Source organism: Hemibagrus wyckioides, linkage group LG22, assembly GCF_019097595.1.
Source record: "Hemibagrus wyckioides isolate EC202008001 linkage group LG22, SWU_Hwy_1.0, whole genome shotgun sequence".
Lineage (NCBI taxonomy): Eukaryota > Metazoa > Chordata > Actinopteri > Siluriformes > Bagridae > Hemibagrus > Hemibagrus wyckioides.
In genome coordinates, this window is record NC_080731.1 from 16,679,407 (window position 1) to 16,707,070 (window position 27,664).

A 27,664-nucleotide genomic window follows, 5' to 3' on the forward strand; every position below is an offset into this window, starting at 1 on the left:
GCAAAGCGTACATGTATAGAGATAAAGATGTTATAGAGTGTGTCGAGAATATTTATAGCATGAGATCAAGATATGGCGCTACAGTGCAGTTTGTTTATGAGGTTTCTCTCATAAAGAGCTTCTTACAAACCGCATACCGTCATAGAGGTGGTGTCTAATAATAGCTTGTCTTCATCTTTTAAACTTTATATAAGGATCTGAAACTATTTAGTGCGTCAAATATAACAAAATAGAAGAAGTTACAGCATGAGTATACGGTGCAAAGAATTTTTCACAGTAGGAGAGAAACGCTAATGAATGAATAAAACAAGGGAGTGACTAAAAAATTCACAAGATCTGGAAAAAAAAAAAAAAGTAGCATTTCAAGATTTTATGATGGGTTTTTTTTTTTTTTTTTTGTCACATGTTTCCCCAAACAATCACGAGGAAGAGGCTGAGAATAGTTCTATTTGCTGTAATCTCACTGACTGTGATGATAAAATCCTCGGGATTATTTTCCCTTTTGGTTGGCAAATTGCAATAAATCTCTTAGGCAGCATAAAAAAGGAAGACTTGTATGATATTGGATATTTTTCCTCTTAGTGTCTTTTATGCTGTGGAAAAAGTACTATGCATGACTTTCACTTTTCTGCAGGTTTGCTACTGTATACTTGGTCTTTTTAAGCTGGAATCTTTTTAAACATTGGTTTGTTAATAATAGTAATAATAATTTGATTATGTTCAATAAGGATTAATAGTTATAAATTAGGCTATAACTGTGTATGTATATGATACACTATATAATGATAATGTCCAGGAGCAGCTTCTTATTTATTAAAAAAATATATATTTTCTGAAGCAGAAATCAGTCAGTCAGAAATCAGATGTGACACAATTTTTTTAATACTGTAACAATTTATAGAACATAAAAACTAAATACAAGAAAATCTGGATGAAAATGATGGAAATCAGTCATTATAGTGACATTCGGTGCAGAGCTGTAAAGTAAAGTAGCTGCAATTTTAGGAATTAAGGCATGAAAATCAGGTTTAAGTGTTTATGTGGCTCTGCACTAGTGATTGCCAGAGGAAGGTTGTGAGTTGAAATCCCAGCATGCCGCTCAGTCACTGATACAGCTCTGAGCAAATTCCTTTAACTCTGAACTGCTCGACTCTGTGTGTGGATTTAGCTGTTTGTCAGCGATATTTGTTCAATCAGTAAAAAGTCGTTCACTCTGCCGCATGTTCAGAGTTCATGACTCGCCATGTTAGCGACGCTGAGGTTCCTTGCTAACGGTCGCGACGTCTCTTTATTTTTCTGTCTCCTCAGAATCGCAATCGCTGTCCATGTCACCGAAATCATCCAAATCATCCAGTTCATCCTCCTCGTCTGTGTGATGTGCGTCTCGCTTTTTTCTCCTCCTGCTTCCTTTGGGTTCTTCTTCCTCCACTTCTTCCTCTTCTTCCTTTTTGTCCAGGCTGCAAAAGGTAAAATGGGTAAAAATCCAGTGAGATGAGGAACATCCAGTTGAACCAAAAACATTAATGCAATAAACAATGTCTCCACTAGAGGGTACTTGATGTATGTTGTTCAGCACTTCTTAGTGTTTCCAACACACCTGACTCGACTTATCACCATCATCTCATCATCAAACCTTTTGTGACGTTAAAAAGCTGTGTCTGATCAGACAACACACTACAATGATTAAAGGATCAATAGCCACATGGATCTAATTCCTCTTCATTAAATAATTAATTGGTGTTATAAGAATGTTTTCTTCCTCATAGTTAGTGGCGGGTAAACAATCATTTCATGTGGTGCTTATTGCTGAAACCTACCCACGTCTGAAGTGAAAGCTAGTAAGTGGTTACTGATGTCATCCTCCATCACCGTCTGTTACGACAAAACCGACTCACACGCGACGAGATGAACATAAATGGATAGTGTGTCAGACCCCTAAAATAATCTGACTCGATCTTCCGTCAGTGCAGTCAATGAACATTAAATACATCCAGCTTTAAAAATGTCCTCTGACCCCTCCCTCACAGCACAACTCATATTACAGCCTGTTCCATCTGCCTAATGATTCAGATGCTTGACTAAAACAAGCTGATTCAGAAACACTTTCTTTCTTTTTGCCATCAGAGGACTCAACTCACCACAAAATCCTGGTGCTTTCAGTCCAAACAACTGAAACTACCACTATGTCTGGACAGTCTATACGTTATTACTGTGTTAAATCTGCACTCCTTCATTGCTGTTAGATTGGGTGTTTAAGTATGGTTGTTAGAGTTAATGTAGTATGACTACAGTGACTACATAATGTCATGACTGCTGCAGTAAGCACTGATGTACAGTGGTTACTGTTATTATATTTCTGTCATAGTTGGCGATAATGTATTGTTGTTTCTGTCATAGTCTTGATTAACATTATAGTTGGTACTGATGTATAGTCATTATTGTTATAGTTGTATTGATGTATAGTCATTACTTTTATAGTCTGTATTGATGTATAGTCATTACTGTTATAGCTGGTACAGATGTATAGTCATTACTGTTATAGCTGGTACAGATGTATAGTCATTACTGTTATAGCTGGTATTGAAGTATAGTCATTACTGTTAAGGTACTGATGCATAGTCATTACTGTTATATCTGGTATTGAAGTATAGTCATTACTGTTATGGTACTGATGCATAGGCATTACTGCTATAGCTGGTATTGATGTATAGTCATTACTGTTATAGTTGTACTGACATATAGTCATTACTGTTATAGCTGGTATTGATGTATAGTCATTACTGTTATAGCTGGTATTGATGTATAGTCATTACTGTTATAGTTGTACTGACATATAGTCATTACTGTTATAGCTGGTATTGATGTATAGTCATTACTGTTATAGCTGGTATTGATGTATAGTCATTACTGTTATAGTTGTATTGATGTATAGTTATTATTGTTATAGTTGTATTGATGTATAGTCATTATTGTTATAGTCTGTATTGATGTATAGTCATTACTGTTACAGCACTGATGTATAGTCATTACTGTTACAGCACTGATGTATAGTCATTACTGTTATGGGACTGATGCATAGTCATTACTGCTATACCTGGTATTGATGTATAGTCATTACTGTTATAGTTGTACTGACATATAGTCATTACTGTTATAGCTGGTATTGATGTATAGTCATTACTGTTATAGCTGGTATTGATGTATAGTCATTACTGTTATAGTTGTACTGACATATAGTCATTACTGTTATAGCTGGTATTGATGTATAGTCATTACTGTTATAGCTGGTATTGATGTATAGTCATTACTGTTATAGTTGTATTGATGTATAGTTATTATTGTTATAGTTGTATTGATGTATAGTCATTATTGTTATAGTCTGTATTGATGTATAGTCATTGCTGTTACAGCACTGATGTATAGTCATTACTGTTACAGCACTGATGTATAGTCATTACTGTTATAGTCTGTATTGATGTATAGTAATTACTGTTATAGTTGTATTGATATATAGTCATTATTGTTATAGTTGTATTGATGTATAGTCATTACTGTTATAGTCTGTATTGATGTATAGACATTACTGTTATAGCTGGTATTGATGTATAGTCATTACTGTTATAGTTGGTACAGATGTATAGTCATTACTGTTATAGTTGTATTGATGTATAGTTATTATTGTTATAGTTGTATTGATGTATAGTCATTATTGTTATAGTCTGTATTGATGTATAGTCATTACTGTTACAGCACTGATGTATAGTCATTACTGTTACAGCACTGATGTATAGTCATTACTGTTATAGTCTGTATTGATGTATAGTCATTACTGTTATAGTTGTATTGATGTATAGTCATTATTGTTATAGTTGTATTGATGTATAGTCATTACTGTTACAGTACTGATGTATAGTCATTACTGTTATAGTCTGTATTGATGTATAGTCATTACTGTTATAGTCTGTATTGATGTATAGTCATTACTGTTATAGCTGGTATTGAAGTATAGTCATTACTGTTACGGTACTGATGCATAGTCATTACTGCTATAGCTGGTATTGATGTATAGTCATTACTGTTATAGTTGTACTGACATAGTCATTACTGTTATACCTGGTATTGATGTATAGTCATTACTGTTACAGTTGTATTGATGTATAGTCATTACTGTTATAGTTGTATTGATGTATAGTCATTACTGTTATAGTTGTACTGACATATAGTCATTACTGTTATACCTGGTATTGATGTATAATCATTACTGTTACAGTTGTATTGCTGTATAGTCATTACTGTTATAGTTGTATTGATGTATAGTCATTACTGTTACAGTACTGATGTATAGTCATTACTGTTATAGTTGTACTAATGTACAGTCATTACTGTTATAGTTGTACTGATGTATAGTCATTACTGTTATAGTTGTACTGATGTATAGTCATTACTGTTATAGTTGTACTGATGTATAGTCATTACTGTTATAGTTGTATTGATGTATAGTCATTACATTTATAGCTGGTACTGATGTATAGTCATTACTGTTATAGTTGTACTGATGTATAGTCATTACTGTTACAGTACTGATGTATAGTCATTACTGTTATAGTTGTATTGATGTATAGTCATTACTGTTACAGTACTGATGTATAGTCATTACTGTTATAGTTGTATTGATGTATAGTCATTACTGTTACAGTACTGATGTATAGTCATTACTGTTACAGTACTGATGTATAGTCATTACTGTTACAGTACTGATGTATAGTCATTACTGTTATAGTTGTACTGATGTATAGTCATTACTGTTAAAGTACTGATGTATAGTCATTACTGTTATAGTTGTACTGATGTATAGTCATTACTGTTAAAGTACTGATGTATAGTCATTACTTTTATAGTTGTATTGATGTATAGTCATTACTGTTACAGTACTGATGTATAGTCATTACTGTTATAGTTGTACTGATGTACAGTCATTACTGTTACAGTACTGATGTACAGTCATTACTGTTATAGTTGTACTGATGTATAGTCATCACTGTTACAGTACTGATGTATAGTCACTACTGTTACAGTACTGATGTATAGTCATTACTGTTACAGTACTGATGTATAGTCATTACTGTTACCGTACTGATGTATAGTCATTACTGTTACGGTACTGATGTATAGTCATTACTATTATAGTTGTACTGATGTATAGTCATTACTGTTACAGTACTGATGTATAGTCATTTCTGTTATAGTTGTACTGATGTATAGTCATTACATTTATAGCTGGTACTGATGTATAGTCATTACTGTTAAAGTACTGATGTATAGTCATTACTGTTATAGTTGTACTGATGTATAGTCATTACTGTTACAGTACTGATGTATAGTCATCACTGTTACAGTACTGATGTATAGTCATCACTGTTACAGTACTGATGTATAGTCATTACTGTTATAGTTGTACTGATGTATAGTCATTACTGTTACAGTACTGATGTATAGTCATTACTGTTATAGTTGTACTGATGTACAGTCATTACTGTTACAGTACTGATGTACAGTCATTACTGTTATAGTTGTACTGATGTATAGTCATCACTGTTACAGTACTGATGTATAGTCACTTCTGTTACAGTACTGATGTATAGTCATTACTGTTACCGTACTGATGTATAGTCATTACTGTTACGGTACTGATGTATAGTCATTACTATTATAGTTGTACTGATGTATAGTCATTACTGTTACAGTACTGATGTATAGTCATTACTGTTACGGTACTGATGTATAGTCATTACTATTATAGTTGTACTGATGTATAGTCATTACTATTACAGTACTGATGTATAGTCATTACTGTTACAGTACTGATGTATAGTCATTACTATTATAGTTGTACTGATGTATAGTCATTACTATTACAGTACTGATGTATAGTCATTACTGTTACAGTACTGATGTATAGTCATTACTGTTACAGTACTGATGTATAGTCATTACTGTTACAGTACTGATGTATAGTCATTACTATTATAGTTGTACTGATGTATAGTCATTACTGTTATAGTACTGATGTATAGTCATCACTGTTACAGTACTGATGTATAGTCATTACTGTTACAGTACTGATGTATAGTCATTACTGTTATAGTTGTACTGATGTATAGTCATTACTGTTACAGTACTGATGTATAGTCATTACTGTTATAGTTGTATTGATGTATAGTCATTACTGTTATAGTTGTACTGATGTATAGTCATTACTGTTACAGTACTGATGTATAGTCATTACTGTTACAGTACTGATGTATAGTCATTACTGTTATAGTTGTATTGATGTATAGTCATTACTGTTACAGTACTGATGTATAGTCATTACTGTTATAGTTGTATTGATGTATAGTCATTACTGTTACAGTACTGATGTATAGTCATTACTGTTATAGTTGTATTGATGTATAGTCATTACTGTTACAGTACTGATGTATAGTCATTACTGTTACAGTACTGATGTATAGTCATTACTGTTATAGTTGTACTGATGTATAGTCATTACTGTTAAAGTACTGATGTATAGTCATTACTGTTAAAGTACTGATGTATAGTCATTACTGTTATAGTTGTACTGATGTATAGTCATTACTGTTACAGTACTGATGTATAGTCATTACTGTTACAGTACTGATGTATAGTCATTACTGTTATAGTTGTATTGATGTATAGTCATTACTGTTACAGTACTGATGTATAGTCATTACTGTTATAGTTGTATTGATGTATAGTCATTACTGTTACAGTACTGATGTATAGTCATTACTGTTATAGTTGTATTGATGTATAGTCATTACTGTTACAGTACTGATGTATAGTCATTACTGTTACAGTACTGATGTATAGTCATTACTGTTATAGTTGTACTGATGTATAGTCATTACTGTTAAAGTACTGATGTATAGTCATTACTGTTAAAGTACTGATGTATAGTCATTACTGTTATAGTTGTACTGATGTATAGTCATTACTGTTACAGTACTGATGTATAGTCATTACTGTTAAAGTACTGATGTATAGTCATTACTGTTATAGTTGTATTGATGTATAGTCATTACTGTTACAGTACTGATGTATAGTCATTACTGTTATAGTTGTATTGATGTATAGTCATTACTGTTACAGTACTGATGTATAGTCATTACTGTTATAGTTGTATTGATGTATAGTCATTACTGTTATAGTTGTACTGATGTATAGTCATTACTGTTACAGTACTGATGTATAGTCATTACTGTTACAGTACTGATGTATAGTCATTACTGTTATAGTTGTATTGATGTATAGTCATTACTGTTACAGTACTGATGTATAGTCATTACTGTTATAGTTGTATTGATGTATAGTCATTACTGTTACAGTACTGATGTATAGTCATTACTGTTATAGTTGTATTGATGTATAGTCATTACTGTTACAGTACTGATGTATAGTCATTACTGTTACAGTACTGATGTATAGTCATTACTGTTATAGTTGTACTGATGTATAGTCATTACTGTTAAAGTACTGATGTATAGTCATTACTGTTAAAGTACTGATGTATAGTCATTACTGTTATAGTTGTACTGATGTATAGTCATTACTGTTACAGTACTGATGTATAGTCATTACTGTTAAAGTACTGATGTATAGTCATTACTGTTATAGTTGTATTGATGTATAGTCATTACTGTTACAGTACTGATGTATAGTCATTACTGTTATAGTTGTATTGATGTATAGTCATTACTGTTACAGTACTGATGTATAGTCATTACTGTTACAGTACTGATGTATAGTCATTACTATTATAGTTGTACTGATGTATAGTCATTACTGTTATAGTTGTACTGATGTATAGTCATTACTGTTACAGTACTGATGTATACTCATTACTGTTATAGTTGTACTGATGTATAGTCATTACTGTTATAGTTGTACTGATGTATAGTCATTACTGTTACAGTACTGATGTATAGTCATTACTGTTAAAGTACTGATGTATAGTCATTACTGTTATAGTTGTACTGATGTATAGTCATTACTGTTACAGTACTGATGTATAGTCATTACTGTTATAGTTGTATTGATGTATAGTCATTACTGTTACAGTACTGATGTATAGTCATTACTGTTATAGTTGTATTGATGTATAGTCATTACTGTTACAGTACTGATGTATAGTCATTACTGTTACAGTACTGATGTATAGTCATTACTATTATAGTTGTACTGATGTATAGTCATTACTGTTATAGTTGTACTGATGTATAGTCATTACTGTTACAGTACTGATGTATACTCATTACTGTTATAGTTGTACTGATGTATAGTCATTACTGTTATAGTTGTATTGATGTATAGTCATTACTGTTACAGTACTGATGTATAGTCATTACTGTTATAGTTGTATTGATGTATAGTCATTACTGTTACAGTACTGATGTATAGTCATTACTGTTATAGTTGTACTGATGTATAGTCATTACTGTTATAATTGTACTGATGTATAGTCATTACATTTATAGCTGGTACTGATGTATAGTCATTACTGTTATAGTACTGATGTATAGTCATTACTGTTACAGTACTGATGTATAGTCATTACTGTTATAGTTGTACTGATGTATAGTCATTACTGTTATAGTTGTATTGATGTATAGTCATTACTGTTACAGTACTGATGTATAGTCATTACTGTTATAGTTGTATTGATGTATAGTCATTACTGTTACAGTACTGATGTATAGTCATTACTGTTATAGTTGTACTGATGTATAGTCATTACTGTTATAGTTGTACTGATGTATAGTCATTACATTTATAGCTGGTACTGATGTATAGTCATTACTGTTACAGTACTGATGTATAGTCATTACTGTTATAGTTGTACTGATGTATAGTCATTACTGTTATAGTTGTACTGATGTATAGTCATTACATTTATAGCTGGTACTGATGTATAGTCATTACTGTTACAGTACTGATGTATAGTCATTACTGTTACAGTACTGATGTATAGTCATTACTGTTATAGTAGTACTGATGTATAGTCATTACTGTTATAGTTGTACTGATGTATAGTCATTACTGTTATAGCTGGTACTGATACATAGTCATATAGTACTGATGTATAGTCGTTACTGTTATAGTTGGTACTGACATATAGTCATTACTGATACAGCCTGTACTGATGTATAATCATTATTGTTACAGTTAACATTGATGTAATAGAGTCATTACTGTTATAGCTGACACTGATGTCATAACTGATATAGTATTAATATATAGTCATTACTGATATAGTATTATAGGCCTGCAGCTGTAAGATACTCACGAAATGACCACCTCTTCATTCTTCCCACATTTAGCACACAGCTGCAGCTGGAGTGCACATGGCCTACACATGATATAATACGCATCCTTCACCGTCTTCTGCAGGCATTTAACACTGGGGAGGGGGGCAAAAGAGCACAGGCATGTTCATGTCCATTATGATTAAATACGATGTGACATCCTAACAATAAGCAGCAATCTTAGATCAGTTGCTTGTCTTTTGTTATGTGAGGACAACATTCCACACTGAAAAGCAAAGAAACAACATTCACTTCATTTCTCTTAAGTCACTTGATCTCTCAGCAGAGGAATGCTTTTTGAAGGATTTAACGCTGACAGCATGTCGGAAATCAATGTAATTCCCCTTTGCTTTTCATTTCACTCTCATCACCGTGTTGCATTAGTGCCACACTAAAATGCAATCACTTTCCATTCACAGTCCTAAGCTGTTCTCAGGGCGTGGCTGTAATCTGAGGAGGACAGAGGGACCGGAAAGAATCGTTAAAGGAATTCCCTTCATAGTTTCTTAATGTCTCGTTGATTCTTCATTCCTAATCCACTGAACCATGAACCATCAAGCTTCTCAGAGTTATTCAACATTATATTTAAAAGCTTGATGATACAGAAAGACCTGAGTTATCACATTTCTTAGATTTCCTTTTAGTAAGGGGTAGGGATGGGATTTATCTAATGATTTATCAATGAAATTCCTGTCATATTCAGTGGTTCTGATTTTCAGTGTAGCACATTTTCCTCACGTCCCAACTGGAAAACAATCATCTGAGTATTACATTTCTCTGAGATGGATCGCTTTTCTATCAGATACTAAATAATAGAAAGCTAAATACTCATAATCAGGGAAAAAAACAAACAAACCAGTATATACTGCTCAACTAAATATCTCAGCTCAGTCTCAAAAACTAAAACAGTGTGGTTTTGGCTCATTTCAAAGTGTGTATACTATACACAAAAATAAAAATTAAAATAAAATAAATAAAGGGTGACAGAGTGGGTAACGTTGCTGCCTTGCAGCTACAGGGTCCTGTATGAAGTTTTGCAAATTCTCCCAGTGTTTCTGTGGGCTTCCTCCAGGTTCTCTGGTTTTCTCTCACTGCCCAAAACACATGCAAGTTTACAGCCTGGGTTGACTAATTGTGAAGGTGTGCCATGGACCTGCTATTCTCCTGCCCGTCTTGGGCCCAGTGTTCCTGAGATTAGCTCTAAATCTCCAAACCTGACGAGGATAAAGTGGTTACAGAGAAACGGAAGGTTCCGTCTCTGTCCCATATGACCATCATACTGTTTAGTTTGTTTATACAATATTATATGTTTCTGATGCTATATGGTAACTACGGCAACCTATGGTAACCCTGTGAGCTATGTGGTAACTATGGCAACACTATGAGGTATCTATGGTAATCCTGTGAGCTATAGGTTAACTATGGTAACACTATGCGGTTTCTATTGTAAAGCTTTAATCTAAGTGGTAACTATGGTAACACCACGAGGTACCTATGGTAACCTTAAGATCTATGTGGGAACCATGATAATGTTATGGAGGAAACTATGGGAACGTATAAATTGACCAGAGTACATAAAAAAAGTCCAGTGTAGGCACCTGAGACCTGTATGTTCAGCATGTTCAGAACACAAACACTGCGTCTTAAATTGTTTTGCTCAACAATACTTTAATACTAAAAGTCTCCCCAGATACAAAATAAAAGTCCGCGTGTCTCACCATTTGCGAGGTTGTGTGAGAGACTTGTACTTATTGTATTTGACCTTCCACTCCAGGATGTCCTTACAGCGCTGACACACACCGTCATGCACCTTCGCGTTGGCTTTCTGAGTAAAAAAATGAGAAAAGAAGCCATCAGCTGATACAGATTAGCTTCACGTGCTAATAGTTAGCTCCTGGGCTAACCTAGCTATCATAGCCGCTTACCTTCACTTGCGGACTCGCGCCGTGTTTATCGTTCTTAAAAGCGGTCGCGTTTTGGTATTTTTGGCCTCGATTTCGAGACGCGGTGCCTTTCTGAGAACTCATTTCCGATTGCGTGTCAGTGATTTAGTAAACTTTAAAAACCTTACAGTGTAGCAGAAATAGTTGTCAGAAACCACATGGCATCAAATTTTACACAGTGACGTAATGCACCAATACCGGAAGAAAACACCGAAACTGCATTCCAACACACCCCGCCTTCTACTTTGCGATTGGCCATCGTTTACAAATGAAAGTAGAGGCGGATGTAAGCTTAGCTATCGTTTTTCATTCAGGCACGTTAACGCGTCCGCCATATTGGAAAGGTCGACTGAGGCGCCTCCTCTAATCAAACCGGCATTAACTTACTTTATATTCAGTACATGCCCTTTTGATGTTTTATTAGTGATGACGGGGTGCTTGTAATTACACAGCATGTCCACAAATACTTGGTCACCACAGCAATATGTCAAGAATTACATTTATGTTTTACTTTCATAATGAATGACACGTCATACTGTTTTTTTTTTTCAGTTTATCATTTTACAGCTACCTTTAACACCGTGCAAAGTCCATGACAGAAGTTCCCGTTATCAATTAATTATAAAAGCTATAAACAGTTGTTTCCTCATCACCCTCACTTTTTTTCCTTTCACTGGAATTTACAGAGACAGAAACTGAAGCTTGTCAAGTTACTGAGAAGCCATAAAGCATCAGCTTGTTCTCTCTCTGTGCTGGAAAAACAATAATCCTGAAATCACACACAAACGTGGATTGACTTTTCTCTAAATTCAAGTTTTTTGAGCTCATCATAGACATGATATAAGAATGAAAAAACGGACAGTAGAGCGATCTTCCTGATGAATATAATTGTTTTCAATTTAATTTCATATGTTTATTTACTCTTATTTAAATGCTCGGGTTTGTTTTTTCCTTACTGTATGATGATTGGTTCGCCGTAGCGCCACTCGACACCATTCCCTCCATTTGATTGGTTTAAACGAGCTGTCAATCATGTGACGTGAACATCCGGTATTTCTGAAGAAAATAAGAAGAAACCGACTCAGCGCGAGCGGAGCGGCGGCGTCTCTCCGGTCGGTGCTGGATGTTCGCTCGGTCTCTCTTCGTGAACGGCAGCCGCGCAGTTTCTCTTCATTCCTCCACACCGGGCTGCTTTTCGTCTTTATATCCGCATCCAGTCGGACCACATGTTGAGGGTATCTGAGCAGCTCGGCCGTTCGGAGGAAGGTCTGGAAAGGTTACCGAGGCGGCGGCGCATCACCGCGTCCGGAACGGAGGAGTGAAGAACCGGAGCGGAACCGAGCGATACCCCGCTCACGATACCTTTAATATCGGACCGGTCGATATACCTGATTTAAGAAAAACATTTCAGTAAACAGTGCCATCACTCAGCAGTTCCTCAACAGGAATATAGTGTGTACAGGTATGTAATCAACTCTAACCATATAACCAAATTATTTACGTTTATACAAATTCAGTATAGACACAATAATAATACTACATACTGGAAACATCTCTTTAAAGCCAGCTGAGACTGAGAGCATTCATGGTCTGAGATTTTTCTTTTTTTTTCTTTAATAAAACCCGTACAGCGTGAACATCATCTTCATGGTTAGGATCTGAGATCAGACTTGGATTGTAAAATGTCATGGCAGATGGTTTACTATTGAATACAGCTGATGGTGAAGTACTGGTGTTTGTGCATTTAATACAGAAAAAATGCCTAATAATTAGTTTGGATATCTCAGGTTTACCGTAAGAGGATCATACAGACTTCCCTATAATCATACAGTTTATTGAAACCAACTTTGTTTGTTTGTTTTTGTCTTTTCTGTCTCATAAATATTTAGAGATCTATTAAATGAATGTGAGTTTTTATAGCTGGAAGAGTTCAGTGTGTTAATCATAGCCTTAGAAATAGACTAACACTTTGGTTAAGGAGGAAACGTTTGTGATTGGTTAGAATTGTTTTTTTTTTGTGTGTGTGTTTATATATCCATCCATCCATCCATCCATCCATCCATCCATCTATCCATCCATGTAAAGAAACCGTGATTCAGTGTCAGATCAGATTTGATACGTTTTCGTATTTGATCCATTTTGTATATTGTAATAAGATTGGAGAAAAAAAGGGAAAATAATAGTTCCCCAGTAATAATAATATGATGCTGAGAGCGTAATGACCTCTTGTCACTCATGATGATGTCACAGCCGGACCGCTGTGTCTGGGAGAAGTACATTCATGTCGTCTAGACTGAGAGATGATCTGTTTTTTTTAATAACTTCTCTCGACGTTGCTGTTTAAAGCATGTTGCTCTCACGCCTGTGATATTTTAGCAAATCTCACTGACAGGAGCGCTGAGGATTAGCGTCACAGTAACTCAACATCTGGATGCACGATGGTTGTCCACCCAGAAGTGTTTGGCGTGATTCACTAGTTCATAAGAGCATGGTTTTTTCGTTTGTTGTTGATGCAGCCGCCAAAACAACAACTTTTCCCGGATGATGAATGTATTTCAATTTAATCCTCAGCACTGTGCTGAAAAAGGAACACGGTCTTTCAGCTCCACAGATCACAAGATCACACGTCACATACGAACAAACGAGTTCCCCCCGATTTCCTGTGCTGACTCCGACTCCGAGTCTTAACGCAGTCAGCAGATATGACGCAGGCAGCCGAAACACAGCAGCCGTACCTTCAGGGCAGGGTTACACACTTTCAGTTTTATTTTGCTTGAAACCTGTGTGTGTGTGTGAAGACAATTCCTGGTCACATGACCCCAAGTCTTTGGGATCGGTTTGAAACATGAATCATGAATCATACATTTTTTTTTGAAGGAGCAGTGCAGATTTGTGCGCCTCGGGATAGAGGGTTAGTCCGTCAGCCAGAGGTCGAGGCAGTCCGAGTCGTAACGCGGATGTGACGTTTTTAAACTCGCATTGACTTGCAAAGCGTCTCGGTAAATGCACGAGCTCGGCAAGCCCGTGTCGGCATGCGTGTTCATCACAAGACCTGCAGTGGAGAACAGAGGGCAACATGCAGAGGGACAGGAACGAGGCTGAAGACCTTTTAGATCCAACCAAAAAGTAGTGTAATGATTGGCCTTCATCTTCTCTCCTCCTTCATCTTCACTTTTCTGCACACACGTCATGATCCTCTACCCAGCGCTGGGTGACATCACCCTATCACCTCAGCTTCACACGTTTTTCTTAACCTCAGCACCTCTCTTCTGCTGCTTAGCTGTGAGTAAACATCATGACTAAATGAACAGACCTTGGGGGTTGTGTTTTTTTTCCCTTTAATTCGTCACTCGTTTGTATTTTATAAATATATGAAGAGTTTATATTTTGTTCACAGTATGTTATTTTTTTATTAATATTTTTTTTACGCTTGTTGAACTGGAGGAAAAAAACAGTGGGGAAAAATGACAACTAATATCACAAAAAATTCCATTTGGTAAAATGTAATGTTATAAAAAAAATTATAAATAAATAAATGGAGAAATATTATGCCGAAACTAACACACTTATTTTTCCTCTTTTAATATAGTCATCAGTTCTGCATTTTATTAAAAAAAAAAATCCTGTGAAAAACTAAATTTGTAAATAAATTTGAAAAAATAAATAAATCTTTTCGCAAGTTTCCATGCTCTCAGAGAGGGAGGGGCTTGTGTATGCGGAAGAGGGCAGATAGCACCTTATCAAATCACTGCAGCTGCTTTGGAAACGAAGCCGATACGTTTCACATCACCTGCACTGTCTCTTTATTCCGAATAAAGTTAAAGGAATGAAAGAGCTCCGATTCAACATTAAACCTCACCTCAAGTTGTTTTTTCACAGATAAGCAGCGGTTGTTTTCAAATAAATAAAATCACGATACAAAGGTGTGTAGATCTCGGTGTGTGTGATTACAACAGGAACCGAAACCTGACTGAAACCCGCCCTCTTTATGTTTATAGCTGTTTTGTCGGACACGCTTTATTACAGACTGCGTTTCAACAGACAGATAAACAGACCGTGTTTATAACCCAGCGACCGTCACATTCTCAAATCTGATTGGTTGTTTTTCGATCGCAGAAAGAAGGCGAATCACATTGTCACTATAGTAACCACTTGCATAGAGACTAAGCAGTATTTTAACATAATAGCTTAAAAACTGTGTTGCTGTTTAACAGAGATGTGATCGTTGATATAGTGAAGGTTTCACTTGGCTGATGTTTTGGTTTATTTTCTTTATAAATGGAAGGAGTCTCCAGTGTGAGCGTGACAAATTTTCTCGTGAAAATTAAAATCCACGTTAACCGCGATAACAGCACCCCAGTTCATTCAAGTTCACGTGCTCGCATCTTCAAGTGTTTCACACGCAACGAAAGTAAAAAGGAAGAAAACATTTGCCGTGTTGAAACGCGCCGCTTAATGAAACCATCGTCGATACAGACGCCTCAGTTCGTTCAGAGCAGTTAAATGCATTCCTGTGAGCCATTTCAGTCTGCTCGCTATTTTTAATTAATTTTTTTTTTCTCCATCCTGCATCACCTCATCATACCCCCTTTTTTTAAGTGAATGAGAAGATCACACTGCACCATAACTCTGTGGTTTCTGCATCATTTGTGCATGAGTCACAAGGAAACCCTTTTCACATCTGAACACAAGATTATTTGTTTCCCGTCTCACCATAACCTCAAAGATGCTGGAGATCTCCGGAGGTTACAGAGTCAATACAGACACTAGACACAACAGCGCATCAGTATAATAATACGTGAAATTCTCTCACACGCTTCATGTCACTTATTTTAGTTTAAAATGTTGCATGTTACTGAACACGAGACACGGCAAGTACAAACAACATTATGGAAGCCAGGGGTGCCAATACTTTGTGCAGATTTAAATAGGAGTCGCATGATTTCTCTGGCCTAATCTCCGGGGATGGGAGAAAAACTGTAACTGCAATGAATGACGCATTGTACTTTAACACTTTGTAGTTACTTTAACGTTACAGATCTCTTGCGAGTCGTGCTACAGGCGGCCATTTTGTTTCTCTCTCTAAGTGAAGAAGACGTAAACGCACCATGGTGGGAGAACGGAAAGATACTTTCCAGGACAACATCTTAGAGATGATGTCATTTCTATAGAAAAATGATCCCACACGTTCCCGACCAATCAGAATGGAGAATCCGGTAGCTTAGTGCTATACATTAAGGAGGGGAAAGTCAGGACAGGGTGAATTAGAAGCCGTCTTAGATTCGTTTTAACATGTTTCCATGGGTCCGTTTGTAGCTACATGTTAATGCAAGAACACACTGGGTGGGAAATAGACAATCATGTCTGTCATCCAAGTGCAGTTATCTGGAAGTTGAGTCACGTCAATGGGATTTCTTCCTATTTAGATCAAAACTGTGTAGTTTGATTCACTACTCATTCCAGCAGCTTCTTCAGTCTGAGGGAAGTTGGCAGGATTTCATGAATTTGTATCCTCCAGGGGTAAGGATCCTTCCCTCCCTCAGTAGCCTTATTAAGGGAACAAGAGGAGGGTGAGAATGGAGGCGTTGAGATGCAACTACCCGAGAGAAGGGGTGTACACTGATCTGGCATAAAATTACGACCATGGTGAAGTGAATAACACTGATTATCATGGCACCTGTTAGTGGGTGGGATATATTAGGTAGCAAGTGAACATTTTGTCCTCAAAGTTGATGTGTTAGAAACAGGAAAAATGGGCGTAAGGATTTGAGCGAGTTTGACGAAGGGCCAAATTGTGATGGCTAGACGACTGGATCAGAGCATCTCCAAAACTGCAGCTGTGGTCAGTCTGCAGTGCTCAGTATCTATCAAAAGTGGTCCAAGGAAGGAACAGGGGTAAACCAGCGACAGGGTCATGGGCAGTCAAGGCTCATTGATGCACGTGGGGAGAGAAGGCTGGCCCGTGTGATCCGGTCCAACAGATGAGCTACTGTTGCTCAAACTGCTGAAGAAGTTAATGCTGGTTCTGAGAGAAAGGTGTCAGAATACACAGTGCATGATGGGTCAGGGCTGTTTTAGTAGCAAAAGGGGGACCAACACAATATTAGGCAGGTGGTCATAATGTTATGCCTGATCGGTGTATGGAGAGAGTGTATTAAAGTATTAGGGGTAACGATCAGAGAATGTGAGAGTTGATGAGGGTCCAGAGAGAAAAAGAAACAGCACTATGCCGCTGTTGCTGGCTTTCTGTTCAGACGAGTGAGATCTGCCCTCTATTCATGATCTTTGACTCTGCCAACTAACAGTATTAGAGCCACAGTGCTGAACATATTGGGCAGATTCCCAACATTGAGTTTATGATTTATTATAAGTAAAAAAAACGCTTAATTCTGGGAAACTGCCATAAATAAATGTTTTTACCTGTCTGCATTGTTGAGATTAAATGAGTAGATTAGGTTATCATTGTTGAGGTGGGCATGGCATCTTTCACTGGAAATGGGGTTAAAAGGTGGTTTTTTTTTTTTTTTTTTTCAGGAAGATTTCAGAGCCAGGCAGTGATCGTAGATAGCGTGAAGTGAATATCAACAATCTCAATTCCCTCGAGTCAAAGCACTAGTCTGCCATTTTAAGTGCACTGGGACTAATATCGTAGATTGTTATCGATGTTGAGGTTCTATAAACGTTTTGTTGGAGTCGAATGACTTAAATGTTTAAAAAACATTAAAATCTGTGTGCCAGTCTGCGATCCTGTTTGAAGCACGGATAAACAAGGTTAAAAATAACGTCAAAGGTACCAGTTCTGCCTGTTGCTGATATGCACGCCGTGACATTTTACAGCACGAGTGCGTGGTCCAGTCACAAGTCATCAGTGTCCCGGTGTGTAGTGAACCAGAATCCCTATCAGTGCTTGTTCACAGCATTGTCATTACGTAGGTAGCTGATGATAATCTTCTATGTGCTGTTGCTAATCTTTATTCTATTTCCATGCAGAATGAATCACCTGTCTCTGAGTGAGCTGTGCTGCCTGTTCTGCTGCCCGCCATGCCCGAGCAGAATCGCGTCGAAGCTGGCGTTCCTGCCCCCGGAGCCGACATACACGCTGCTGAGTGACGAGAGCGGTACACGTTGGACTCTGCATCTGTCCGAGCGTGCCGATTGGCAGTACTCCGCACGTGAGAAGGACTCCATCGAGTGCTTTATGACTCGCACGGTGCGCGGCAACCGCATCGCCTGCATGTTCGTCCGCTGCTCGCCGAGCGCCCGTTACACGCTGCTGTTCTCGCACGGTAACGCCGTCGACCTCGGGCAGATGAGCAGCTTCTACGTGGGGCTCGGCTCGCGCATCAACTGCAACATCTTCTCCTACGACTACTCGGGTTACGGCGCCAGCTCGGGAAAACCGTCTGAGAAGAACCTGTATGCTGACGTGGACGCGGCGTGGCACGCCCTCCGAACCAGGTGAGCTTTACCGCCAGTCAATCATGCTCACAAAGCTCCGCCTCCAGTGCTTTGATTAGAGCACCTGTAAAATGAGTATTCCAGTAGAAATTTTTCCAAACAGGTTTTATCAGAGAGTTTTATATATTTTTGCTTGGCTCAATCCCATGTTTTTTTTTAAATCATGTTCTACATCTTCCAGGATATTTGAAGTACGGAATAAAAAATACAACTTCTTCTATCGTTACTCTTCTACAGCAGTAGTTCTAACAGTTAGGTTCAGGATGCTGGAGGAAGACGGATCTCCAGAAACAGGGTTTATGAACCCTACGGTACTTTCCCCTGTTTAGCTTCCCTCATTTTGTTTATCATTTCTCATAAAGTCGTGAGTAACACTGACCTCCAGCTCCTCCCACTGACCCCCAGGTCCCCTCCCCCCCTCGGCTGTGGATGTGATTGAACGAGGGAATGTTAACTCGGACGCCTTTTCCTGTTTCACTCACATTCATGAGGATTTGTTTGGATTTTTGAAAGTGTGCATCTCTGAGAAAGGAGAAATATTCACATCTCTTTGTGTGTGTGTGAGAGAGAGAGAGTGTGTGTGATAAATGCATACAGGTCACAAAAACAGTAGTTCAGCTGGAAATTGCAACAAGACAGATGCAGAACAAAGAGGATATTGTGTGTGTGTGTGTACATGAATGGATGCTTACAACACAGCTATGCACGTTCATGTAAAAGTGTGTGTTCAAATGCTATGTGTGTGCATGTGCTTTTAGTAAGCACAGCTGCAGCTCTTGAACCCCGTGTGTCCTCATTTGACAAATCATGTCCTTGCGGGCCTGCGTACACACACACACACACACACACACACACACACACTTCAGTAAACAGCGACTGCTGATGTGTGGTGTGTACAGTTTCATCTGGTCCTGAATCAGGAAGTAGCTTTAAGAATTACTTTGTTTCTGCACAGTTTCAGGCACAATAGTCAATCATTTTTAAAATTCTTTACTTATCAAAATAATCCAGAAGATTTGTTCATTTGTTTTGAAAACTGATTTCTGGTGAGGAAAGCTTCTTTGTTTTTGGATACGCTTCCTGCCAGTCATTTTATAGACATGATATTCTACATGCCAGTGTAGATCCTAGGGGTGGAGCTTCATGAACACGGGCGGAGTCTTGATCACACCCAACAGAGACCTGAACACTAATCTTTCATAATGCACCTAGAAATGGTGTTTGTTTGGGGAAAACAATTTAAACCTGATGTCGATTCTTGCGGATTGTGTGGGTTTGATGTGGTAATTGTGTAACCTGTTGTGTTGTGGTGTTGTGTTTTCGCGTTGAACAACACACACAGCTCGAGTATCAGAGCAGTTTGAAGGCTGTGGCCTACTTTAAACTTTGTTAGTGGTAGTTTTACAGATAGGAAGTAAAGTGCAGTGCAGAAACCTCCTGAAATGTTCAAATTATTATTCCTTCTTATTCAATTCCATTTAATATTCTGGAAAGTCTGTTAAACGAGACAAAAAAAAAATAATTTAAGTGGAGCATCTGTCATAGAAGGAGAGAGTGAGGGATGCTTCCTCTGACAGCTGGAGGAGTGACGGGAGCGTTCAACATAATGCATGTGACGTAACATCTCCAAAATCATCTCATCACTGTCAAGAGACGAGAGACGGAAAGAAAGGTAGAGTGACATGGAGAGAGAGACAGCGAGAGAGAGAGAAAGGAACATACACAGAGAGACAGACAGCGAGAGAGAGAGATGAACATACACAGAAAGGGGGGGGCATACAGAGAGAGAGAGAGAGAGAGAGAGACAGCGAGAGAGAGATGAACATACAGAGAAAGAGAGAGAGAGAGAGAGAGAGAGAGATGAGCATACAGTGAGCGAGAAAGAGAGAGAGATGTAAGTTGCATTGCAGGTTACCCTGCCCTTATTTTCCATCCACCGCCACCTTTATCTGGGTTTATCCTCCATTTTGGGTTTTTTCTCTGCCACATTTCAGCTCCGCACCGGATTAATCCATCACTCTGACACCATGGGCCATAATCTGTACAAGAAAAACTCCCGTACGGAAACAGGAGGCTTCAAGGGAACAGCTAGGTCTGCAACTTGTCTCCATGCGCTGATGTTGTTCGAGTTACACCACCATCTCAGTGTGGAAAAGTGAAGTGGTTGCTCTACAAAGAGATGGTTAATGACGTCTCTGAAATGTTAAACAGTGACAGACTTTTAAAATACAGTTCTAAAGATTTTGTTTAACTATTGTCCTCTTTAAAAATGCACGAGTGTGTGCTTGAGTAACATCACCCTAAAAAACAGGAAACGGTAAAGTGATGTTATCTGCTCTAGGCTAGCCATGCATTACGTACTATATACACAATGCCTTATGATCTAGATCTCAGCTGCTGATTTGGAAAACAAATTCGCAGCAACAATGATGACCTTCAGAAAAGTTAAAGAGCTTAAGGGCTGTTGAGAGAAGGGATGCATTGATCTTTAAACCATCCAGTGTTAAGACAAGTGAGCACTGAAGAATTTCTCACTATCATACCTCTTTAAAATCCCTCAGGATGATCACAAGACTGCGCTCTTTCCTCTCCTCATATGGAATATACTGTGGACGTGTACAGTGAATTAAGAGAGACTAATTAGGATAAATTAATGTTTACTGTTTAGAGTAAATCTTTTAAGTATAAATCATAAGTCTTTCTCGTGAAGACTGGGAAGTGGTGAGAGAAGGTGCAGCGTTCGAATACAGCGCAGTGGGATGTGTGGTTATAGTAGAACCACACATCTGTAGCAGCGTGTCCTGTTGTGTTTTCTTCCTGACTTATCAACTAGCACAGTTCATGTCTTGTCCTTACCGTCAGTGGTGTCTCGGTTCCTTCTCGAGCCTCCTACCTGAGGTCTGGGAGTTTGCGGGCGTGGCACAGTGTTGTGCAGCTCCTAGGAATGTGCTGTTCTGGACTGAGATCAGTGTTGTCATTCCAGGAATCTGTTGGAGCCGCTGTTCCAGTTTAGGGGTTGCAGCCTTAATGGGACGTGTCTGGCTTTAACCTAGTTGTGTTCTCAGGCACTGGTATTTCTCCAGACTCTCGTATTACTTCCTTTGGGAATGTTGCTGCGTCTGGTTAGTTCACTGTTGCTTGTCTTTTATCTCTTTTTAAAAAAAAAAAAAAAAAAGGTTCCCACAGGGACGTAGCTTTGTTGTATTCTCTGTGGTTTTGTGCTTTTGGACCAGGGAGTGGTCAACATTCCCTGTACAATACCTGCTATACAGACCCAGACTGCACCTCTCAGTGTGTGCTACATCGCTCTCCACCCAGTTAACATGTGTTGAATTGTCTCTCGGACTGTTTGATCTCGGATCCGATGCGGTAGTAGAAGGTGAAAGTGGGGGAGACAGGTGAGAAAGTGGAGTTCTACCTGGAGGTGGTGGTTGGGAGGAGGGAGGGAGTGTACGGGAGGACGGAGGGAGGGAGTGTACGGGAGGAGGGAGTGCGGGATGGTCTGGAGGAGGGAGTGCGGGATGGTCTGGAGGAGGGAGTGCGGGATGGTCTGGAGGAGGGAGGAAGTGGAGGGGAGGAAGTGGACAGACAGGAGGAAGTGAATGGTGGTGACAGTGATGGGAGTGGTGAAGTAAAGACTGTATAGATGGTGGGTATAGAGAATGATGCAGTTGGTGGATCTTGAAGGTGTAGAAGGCTGGATGATGTGGATATCGCTGTTAATGGGGATGTTGGACGGTGGAGTTAGTAGATAATGGAGATGGATGTGGTATCTGTTATTTTTGTTGAGTTTGTAGACCCGGGGTTGTTAACTGTTTCTTTTAAATCCAATCCCAAATTTTGTTCCTTTGCATCCTGATGATGAGATGATAAGTTTCATGTTTTTTTTAAACAATAAATGTGAATGGAACTTTGAGTCATGTTAAAGGAATGATGATTGATTGTGTGCGTGTTTCACCTCGGGGTCTAGATACTTTTTTTCTGATGACATCATCTCATTTATCAGGTTTCGACAATCAAACTACCGTCTCCTGCGTTTTTTGCCGTTTGTCTGGAGAAGAGACCTAAATCTGTGTGTGTATGTGTAGTCAGGGGTGTTTTCTTGTAGCTCAGTGTACACAGGATGTGCAGTGAGAGAGATGGATCCACCCTACTACCTGTCTGGACAGGTGAGTCAGCGATGAGTAAGCAGGTGTGTCTGTTTGGACTGAATGAACACACACACTTACAGACACACACACACACACATTGTTGTGTGTAGCTGGAGAGCAGGTTGCTCAGAGAGCCCCTGTAGCAGCACGTTGGCTGTGTGTAACGCTAGAGGAAGTCTCATCTGATCCGGAGTGTTCCATCTGTCACATCGGAAAGAGAAAGGGTGAGGGGGGGAAAAGAGGGAGCAAGACTGCATCAGAGGGCAGAGAAATATGACAGTGTGAAGAAAGGATAAATTCGGAAAAGATGGAGGGACAACAGGAGGAAGAAAGCTAGAGAGAGAAGTAGAGAAAGGAGAGCGATTTGAAAAAACAGAGAAAAATTGTAAAGGGAGAGAGAGAGAGACATCTAGGATGGAGCATGATCAAGCAAACAAAGATGTTAAAAGAACTGGGGGGGAAAAGGAAAGGGAAAGATGAAGGAAAGAAATATAGACAAGAAGAGAAGCGTTGAAATAAAAAAAAAAGCTGAAAAAGGAAGCACAAATGGGAAGTCAGAAGGAAAAGAAAGAAGTAGAGTGTAGAAACAATGAATGAGATGAAAAAGAATGAAATAAACAGGAAAGGCAGAAATGAGAGGGTGAGAGACGGAGAGAAGAGGAAGGAATAAAGAAGGAAAGAGTGGATGATGGAAACAGAAGCAGTGATGGGAGGAATAAAGAGAGGGAGAGAGAGACAGAGATGAACAGAGGGGATGGTGGATATTGGAAATATGGTGGAGTCTAGAAAAGAGAGACAGGGATGGGGAAAAAAGATAGAAGGAGCGGAGGGAAGAATGAAGAAAGACAGGGATGAAGAAACGATAGAAGGAGAGGAGGGAAGAATGAAGAGAGAAAGACAGAGAGGGGAGAGAGAGACAGAAAAAAGTCATTAAGGACAGAGAGGAGGAAATAAACCACAAGGACTGGGATGAGAGCCTGAGAGAGAGAGCTGTATGAACGACAGTAGGGAAGGATGGAGGCATAAGGGAGGAGAATGGAGGGTGGAGATCTGGTCACGGGACTGATTTCTGCTCCAGTTTAATGGAACCAGTTTCATTTTCATCCGGATTTTTCATTTCCGCCCGGTCCGGGGGGAGGGGCGGGGCACGGTTAGTGAAATATTGATCGGTCGCTTGGCAACCGGTTTCCCAATGTGATGTGACGAGGGCAGTCCCCGTGACCTCCTGTCAAGGAAGTAGGGGAGAGGGGAAAAAAACCTCCTGATTGTACTGCGGAGTTTCTCACAGCACACAGGGGCAATTAGTGCTACTTTAGACGTGAGAGAGAGCTTCTGAATAAAACCTTTGGAAAATTCCCAGGCTTGAACATTGTAGCATGACCTGAGTATATAATATTATTAAATATATAATATTTTTTTTTCCCTATCATGGATCACATCTGGCTCTAAACATTAAACGTGTTTAATAAACAGTTAAACAGGAGAGGAATCACTAAAGCAATCAGGTGCTAGTTAGCCGCTAATCAGTTTTTGATGTTTTAACAGCAACACTGAAGACATCAGATACGTTTTTATCAGCAGATCTGACAGCAGGTTAGCCGTGTGATGATATAAAGAGAATTCCTGTATCTTCTTGGATAACGACGGGATATCAACGCCTCGCCCATCCCTGCTGCTGTCACACAGACCAATCTTATCTTATCTGGTGTGGCAACCAGGTGGAAAATAACTCCGGGGGTTGGTTAATCAGAAGGAAGTGAATGGAGGAAATGAGAGAGATTTTATCATTCCAAATTTTGACACACCTTTCAGAAAAAGATCGCTTCACGCTCGGATGCAGGTCAGAACTTTTTGCAGACCCCCACCCCCCTTCCCCAACAAACCGGTGAGCGTATAAACCGATAAAAGCAAACCCGTCCTGCATGACTACAAACTGCGTAGAGGGGAAAAACGCCATGTTGTTGTTTGTTCCATGATAAGAAGGTCGCAAAACCCGTTTTCAAAGGCAGTTCCGAGATCACGTGATGACAGTGACGCAAATCTTTTCATTTTATTCTCGAACACGCAGAGGTAATTATTTTTGGTCTGTTATCAGGTCAAACTGATCAGATACGAGATGGTGCTGAATCAGACGGCTTTCGATTTCCGTTTCCCCCCGTCGTTTATTTTCTTTAGAAATTATGCAGATTTGATATTTTTGGCCGCAGAAGGCTGATACTCAAGTGTGAGATTTATTTATGGTGCTTAGCTTCCTGTCATGGCTGACACTCATGTTAACTGTTCGAGGTCTCTGTATGAAGCTAAGCTGAGATGTGAATCAGATAAACTCGGGCCTATGAGCCGTTGTGTCACACAGTGCGGCAGGATTTCTCCGTAAAGCTTAGCGTGATGCATGTTTGTATGTTTAGTTTATGTTTATTTGCATGGCAAGTGCTGTAACGTTTGCCTACTGGGTGTCATGATCTGAGTGTCAGTCAGTTATTAATCCCTGTGCTTTCAGGAGTGTTCATGGGATTATCCAGGTTCAAACATATGATTTGAGTAAATATTATAAAAGAAGAGGACACAGAGAGAGAGAGAGAGAGAGAAGCGTTGTGTGTTTGTGGCCGAGAGAATTGTTACACTATATTGCCAAAGATTTTGGGACATTTGTCTTTACATGCACATGAATGTAATATGGAGTTGTCCCGCCCTTTGCAGCTATAACAGCTTCAACTCTTCTGGAAAGGCTTTCCACAAGATTTAGGAGTGTGTTTATGGGAATTTTTGACCATTTCTCTAGAAGTGTGAGCTCAGACACTGATGTTGGACGAGAAGGTCTGACTCACAGTCTCCGCTCTAATTCATCCTGAAGGTGTTCTGTGGGGTTGAGGTCAGGACTCTGAAGTTCCTCCACACCAAACTCTCTCATCCATGTCTTTATGGACCTTGCTTTGTGCACTGGTGTGCAGTCATGTTGGAACAGGAAGGGGTCATCCCCAAACTGTTCCCACAAAGTTGGGAGCATGAAATTGTCCAAAATGTCTCAGTATGCTGAAGCATTAAGAGTTCCTTTCACTGGAATGACGGGGCCGAGCCCAACACCTGAATTCAATGATTTGGCAATATAGTGTATGTGTTAACAGTTGTGTTTCTTTCCTCAGGTACGGTATAAGACCGGAGAACGTGATCGTATACGGACAGAGTATTGGAACAGTGCCGTCTGTGGATCTGGCTGCTCGTTACGAGAGCGCCGCCGTCATCCTGCACTCTCCGCTCACCTCAGGCATGCGGGTGGCCTTCCCCGACACCAAGAAGACCTACTGCTTCGACGCCTTCCCCAAGTACGACCTTCCTTTCCATTCTCAGATCTTTTAAATCTAATATTTATGAGTTCATAGAAATTAAAACGACATTTTTTTTCAATGCTTTCTCTCCTCCGCAGCATCGACAAGATCTCGAAGGTGACGTCGCCGGTGCTGGTGATCCACGGCACAGAAGACGAGGTGATCGACTTCTCGCACGGCCTGGCCCTGTACGAACGCTGCCAGAGGCCAGTGGAGCCGCTGTGGGTGGAAGGTGCCGGGCACAATGACGTGGAGCTCTATGGCCAGTACCTCGAGAGACTCAAGCAGTTCGTCAGCCACGAGCTCGTCAATTTGTAGGACGCTGATGAACCAACAGACAGAAAAACCACACAGCTGCCGACTGCACCTCGCACCCCGACTACTGGGAACTCCGCGGCAGAGTCTAGCTTTTTTTTTTTCTTCTCACTAATACACAGAGCCACGGAGTGACCCAGAGACTGCCTTCTCAAGAGAGACCAGAGAGAGCGAGAAAGAGAGAGAGGTGTCATGGCTGCCCATCCCACTGAGGTTACGCGTCTGTACAAGAGTTCTAGGTGTGTGTGTGTGTGTGTGTGTGTGTGAGAGAGAGAGCGAGATTAGTGCAGATCACCATATATACAGTGATACAGAACACCATATTGTTATCACAGACTGATGATGATCACTACCTCTGGGTTCCACTTGGGAGGAGGTGCATTTTTAAGCATGACACATGTCCTGATTTAAAAATCCCATTAATTCCATTCAGTACACGATGGGGAGGAAAAAGGTGGACAAAACTGGCACCAACAACTCCAGTTACAAGCTCCAGTCTTTTTTATTTATTTCAGTTTTTTTTAGTGTGTGAAACTGTGATGAAACTTGGTCCTGGTGCTGGAGTACACACTGTCCTGTGCAATGTAGTGTTCCTCACACACTTCAGCTTATTAACAGCGCTTCCTGTGTGTGTGTGTGTGTGTGTGTGTGTGTGTGTGTGTGTGTGTGTGTGTGTTGGGAAAACTAAAAAGTCTAGGACCAGGTTTGGAAACCTATGTTATATAAAACAATGTGATCTGTCCTCACACCAAAACCCTTATCCCTAACATTGCTCTATTAATTTCTCTTCCTGTGTGAAACTCACTGTGTACTACAGCTTATAGTGTGTGTGTGTGCGTGCGCATGACCGTGTGTGTCTGCAGGAGTATTGCGCAAACTGGGCGCACTCTCAGGTTGACTCTTTGAAACATAGAACACCGCACGATTTGATCGACATTTAGAAATTTGGGTGCATTGAATTGTGTAACGTTTCGAAACTGTGAACGCTGCACACATAGACTGATTTTCTGGACCTGTGAACACTGCACACTATGTGTAATGTTGTAGAACGTAGCAGGGTCGGTGCGATGTTTTTGGATCCATTAAAT

General features: G+C 39.3%; 2 protein-coding genes across 3 annotated transcripts in view; one reads left to right on the forward strand and one right to left on the reverse strand.

The window, feature by feature from the left end:
• Positions 1 to 859: 859 nt before the first annotated feature.
• lg22h9orf85 (linkage group 22 C9orf85 homolog) lies at positions 860 to 12,417 on the reverse strand. 2 transcript variants are annotated; one of them, XM_058374832.1, is made up of 4 exons: positions 12,283 to 12,417; positions 11,102 to 11,208; positions 9,365 to 9,478; positions 860 to 1,457 (listed from the first exon to the last, which is right to left on the reverse strand). In XM_058374832.1, the coding sequence occupies exons 1-4, from the start codon at positions 12,358 to 12,360 to the stop codon at positions 1,289 to 1,291; spliced, it is 468 nt and encodes a 155-aa protein (XP_058230815.1). In that variant the 5' UTR covers positions 12,361 to 12,417; the 3' UTR covers positions 860 to 1,288. The 2 variants fall into 2 exon arrangements, with proteins under 2 accessions (XP_058230815.1, XP_058230814.1); XM_058374831.1 differs by lacking the exon at positions 12,283 to 12,417 and adding an exon at positions 11,309 to 11,532.
• A 231-nt stretch (positions 12,418 to 12,648) lies between these two features.
• The window catches only part of abhd17b (abhydrolase domain containing 17B, depalmitoylase), a 16,902-nt gene continuing 1,886 nt past the window's right edge, over positions 12,649 to 27,664 (forward strand). Inside the window, exons 1-4 of the mRNA XM_058374830.1 lie at positions 12,649 to 12,788; positions 18,317 to 18,784; positions 26,079 to 26,258; positions 26,360 to 27,664. The exon at positions 26,360 to 27,664 is cut by the window's right edge and continues 1,886 nt beyond it. Coding sequence (XP_058230813.1) covers positions 18,318 to 18,784; positions 26,079 to 26,258; positions 26,360 to 26,579 — 867 coding nt within the window. The 5' untranslated portion in view covers positions 12,649 to 12,788; position 18,317 and the 3' untranslated portion in view covers positions 26,580 to 27,664. The remainder of the gene's footprint in view (positions 12,789 to 18,316; positions 18,785 to 26,078; positions 26,259 to 26,359) is intronic.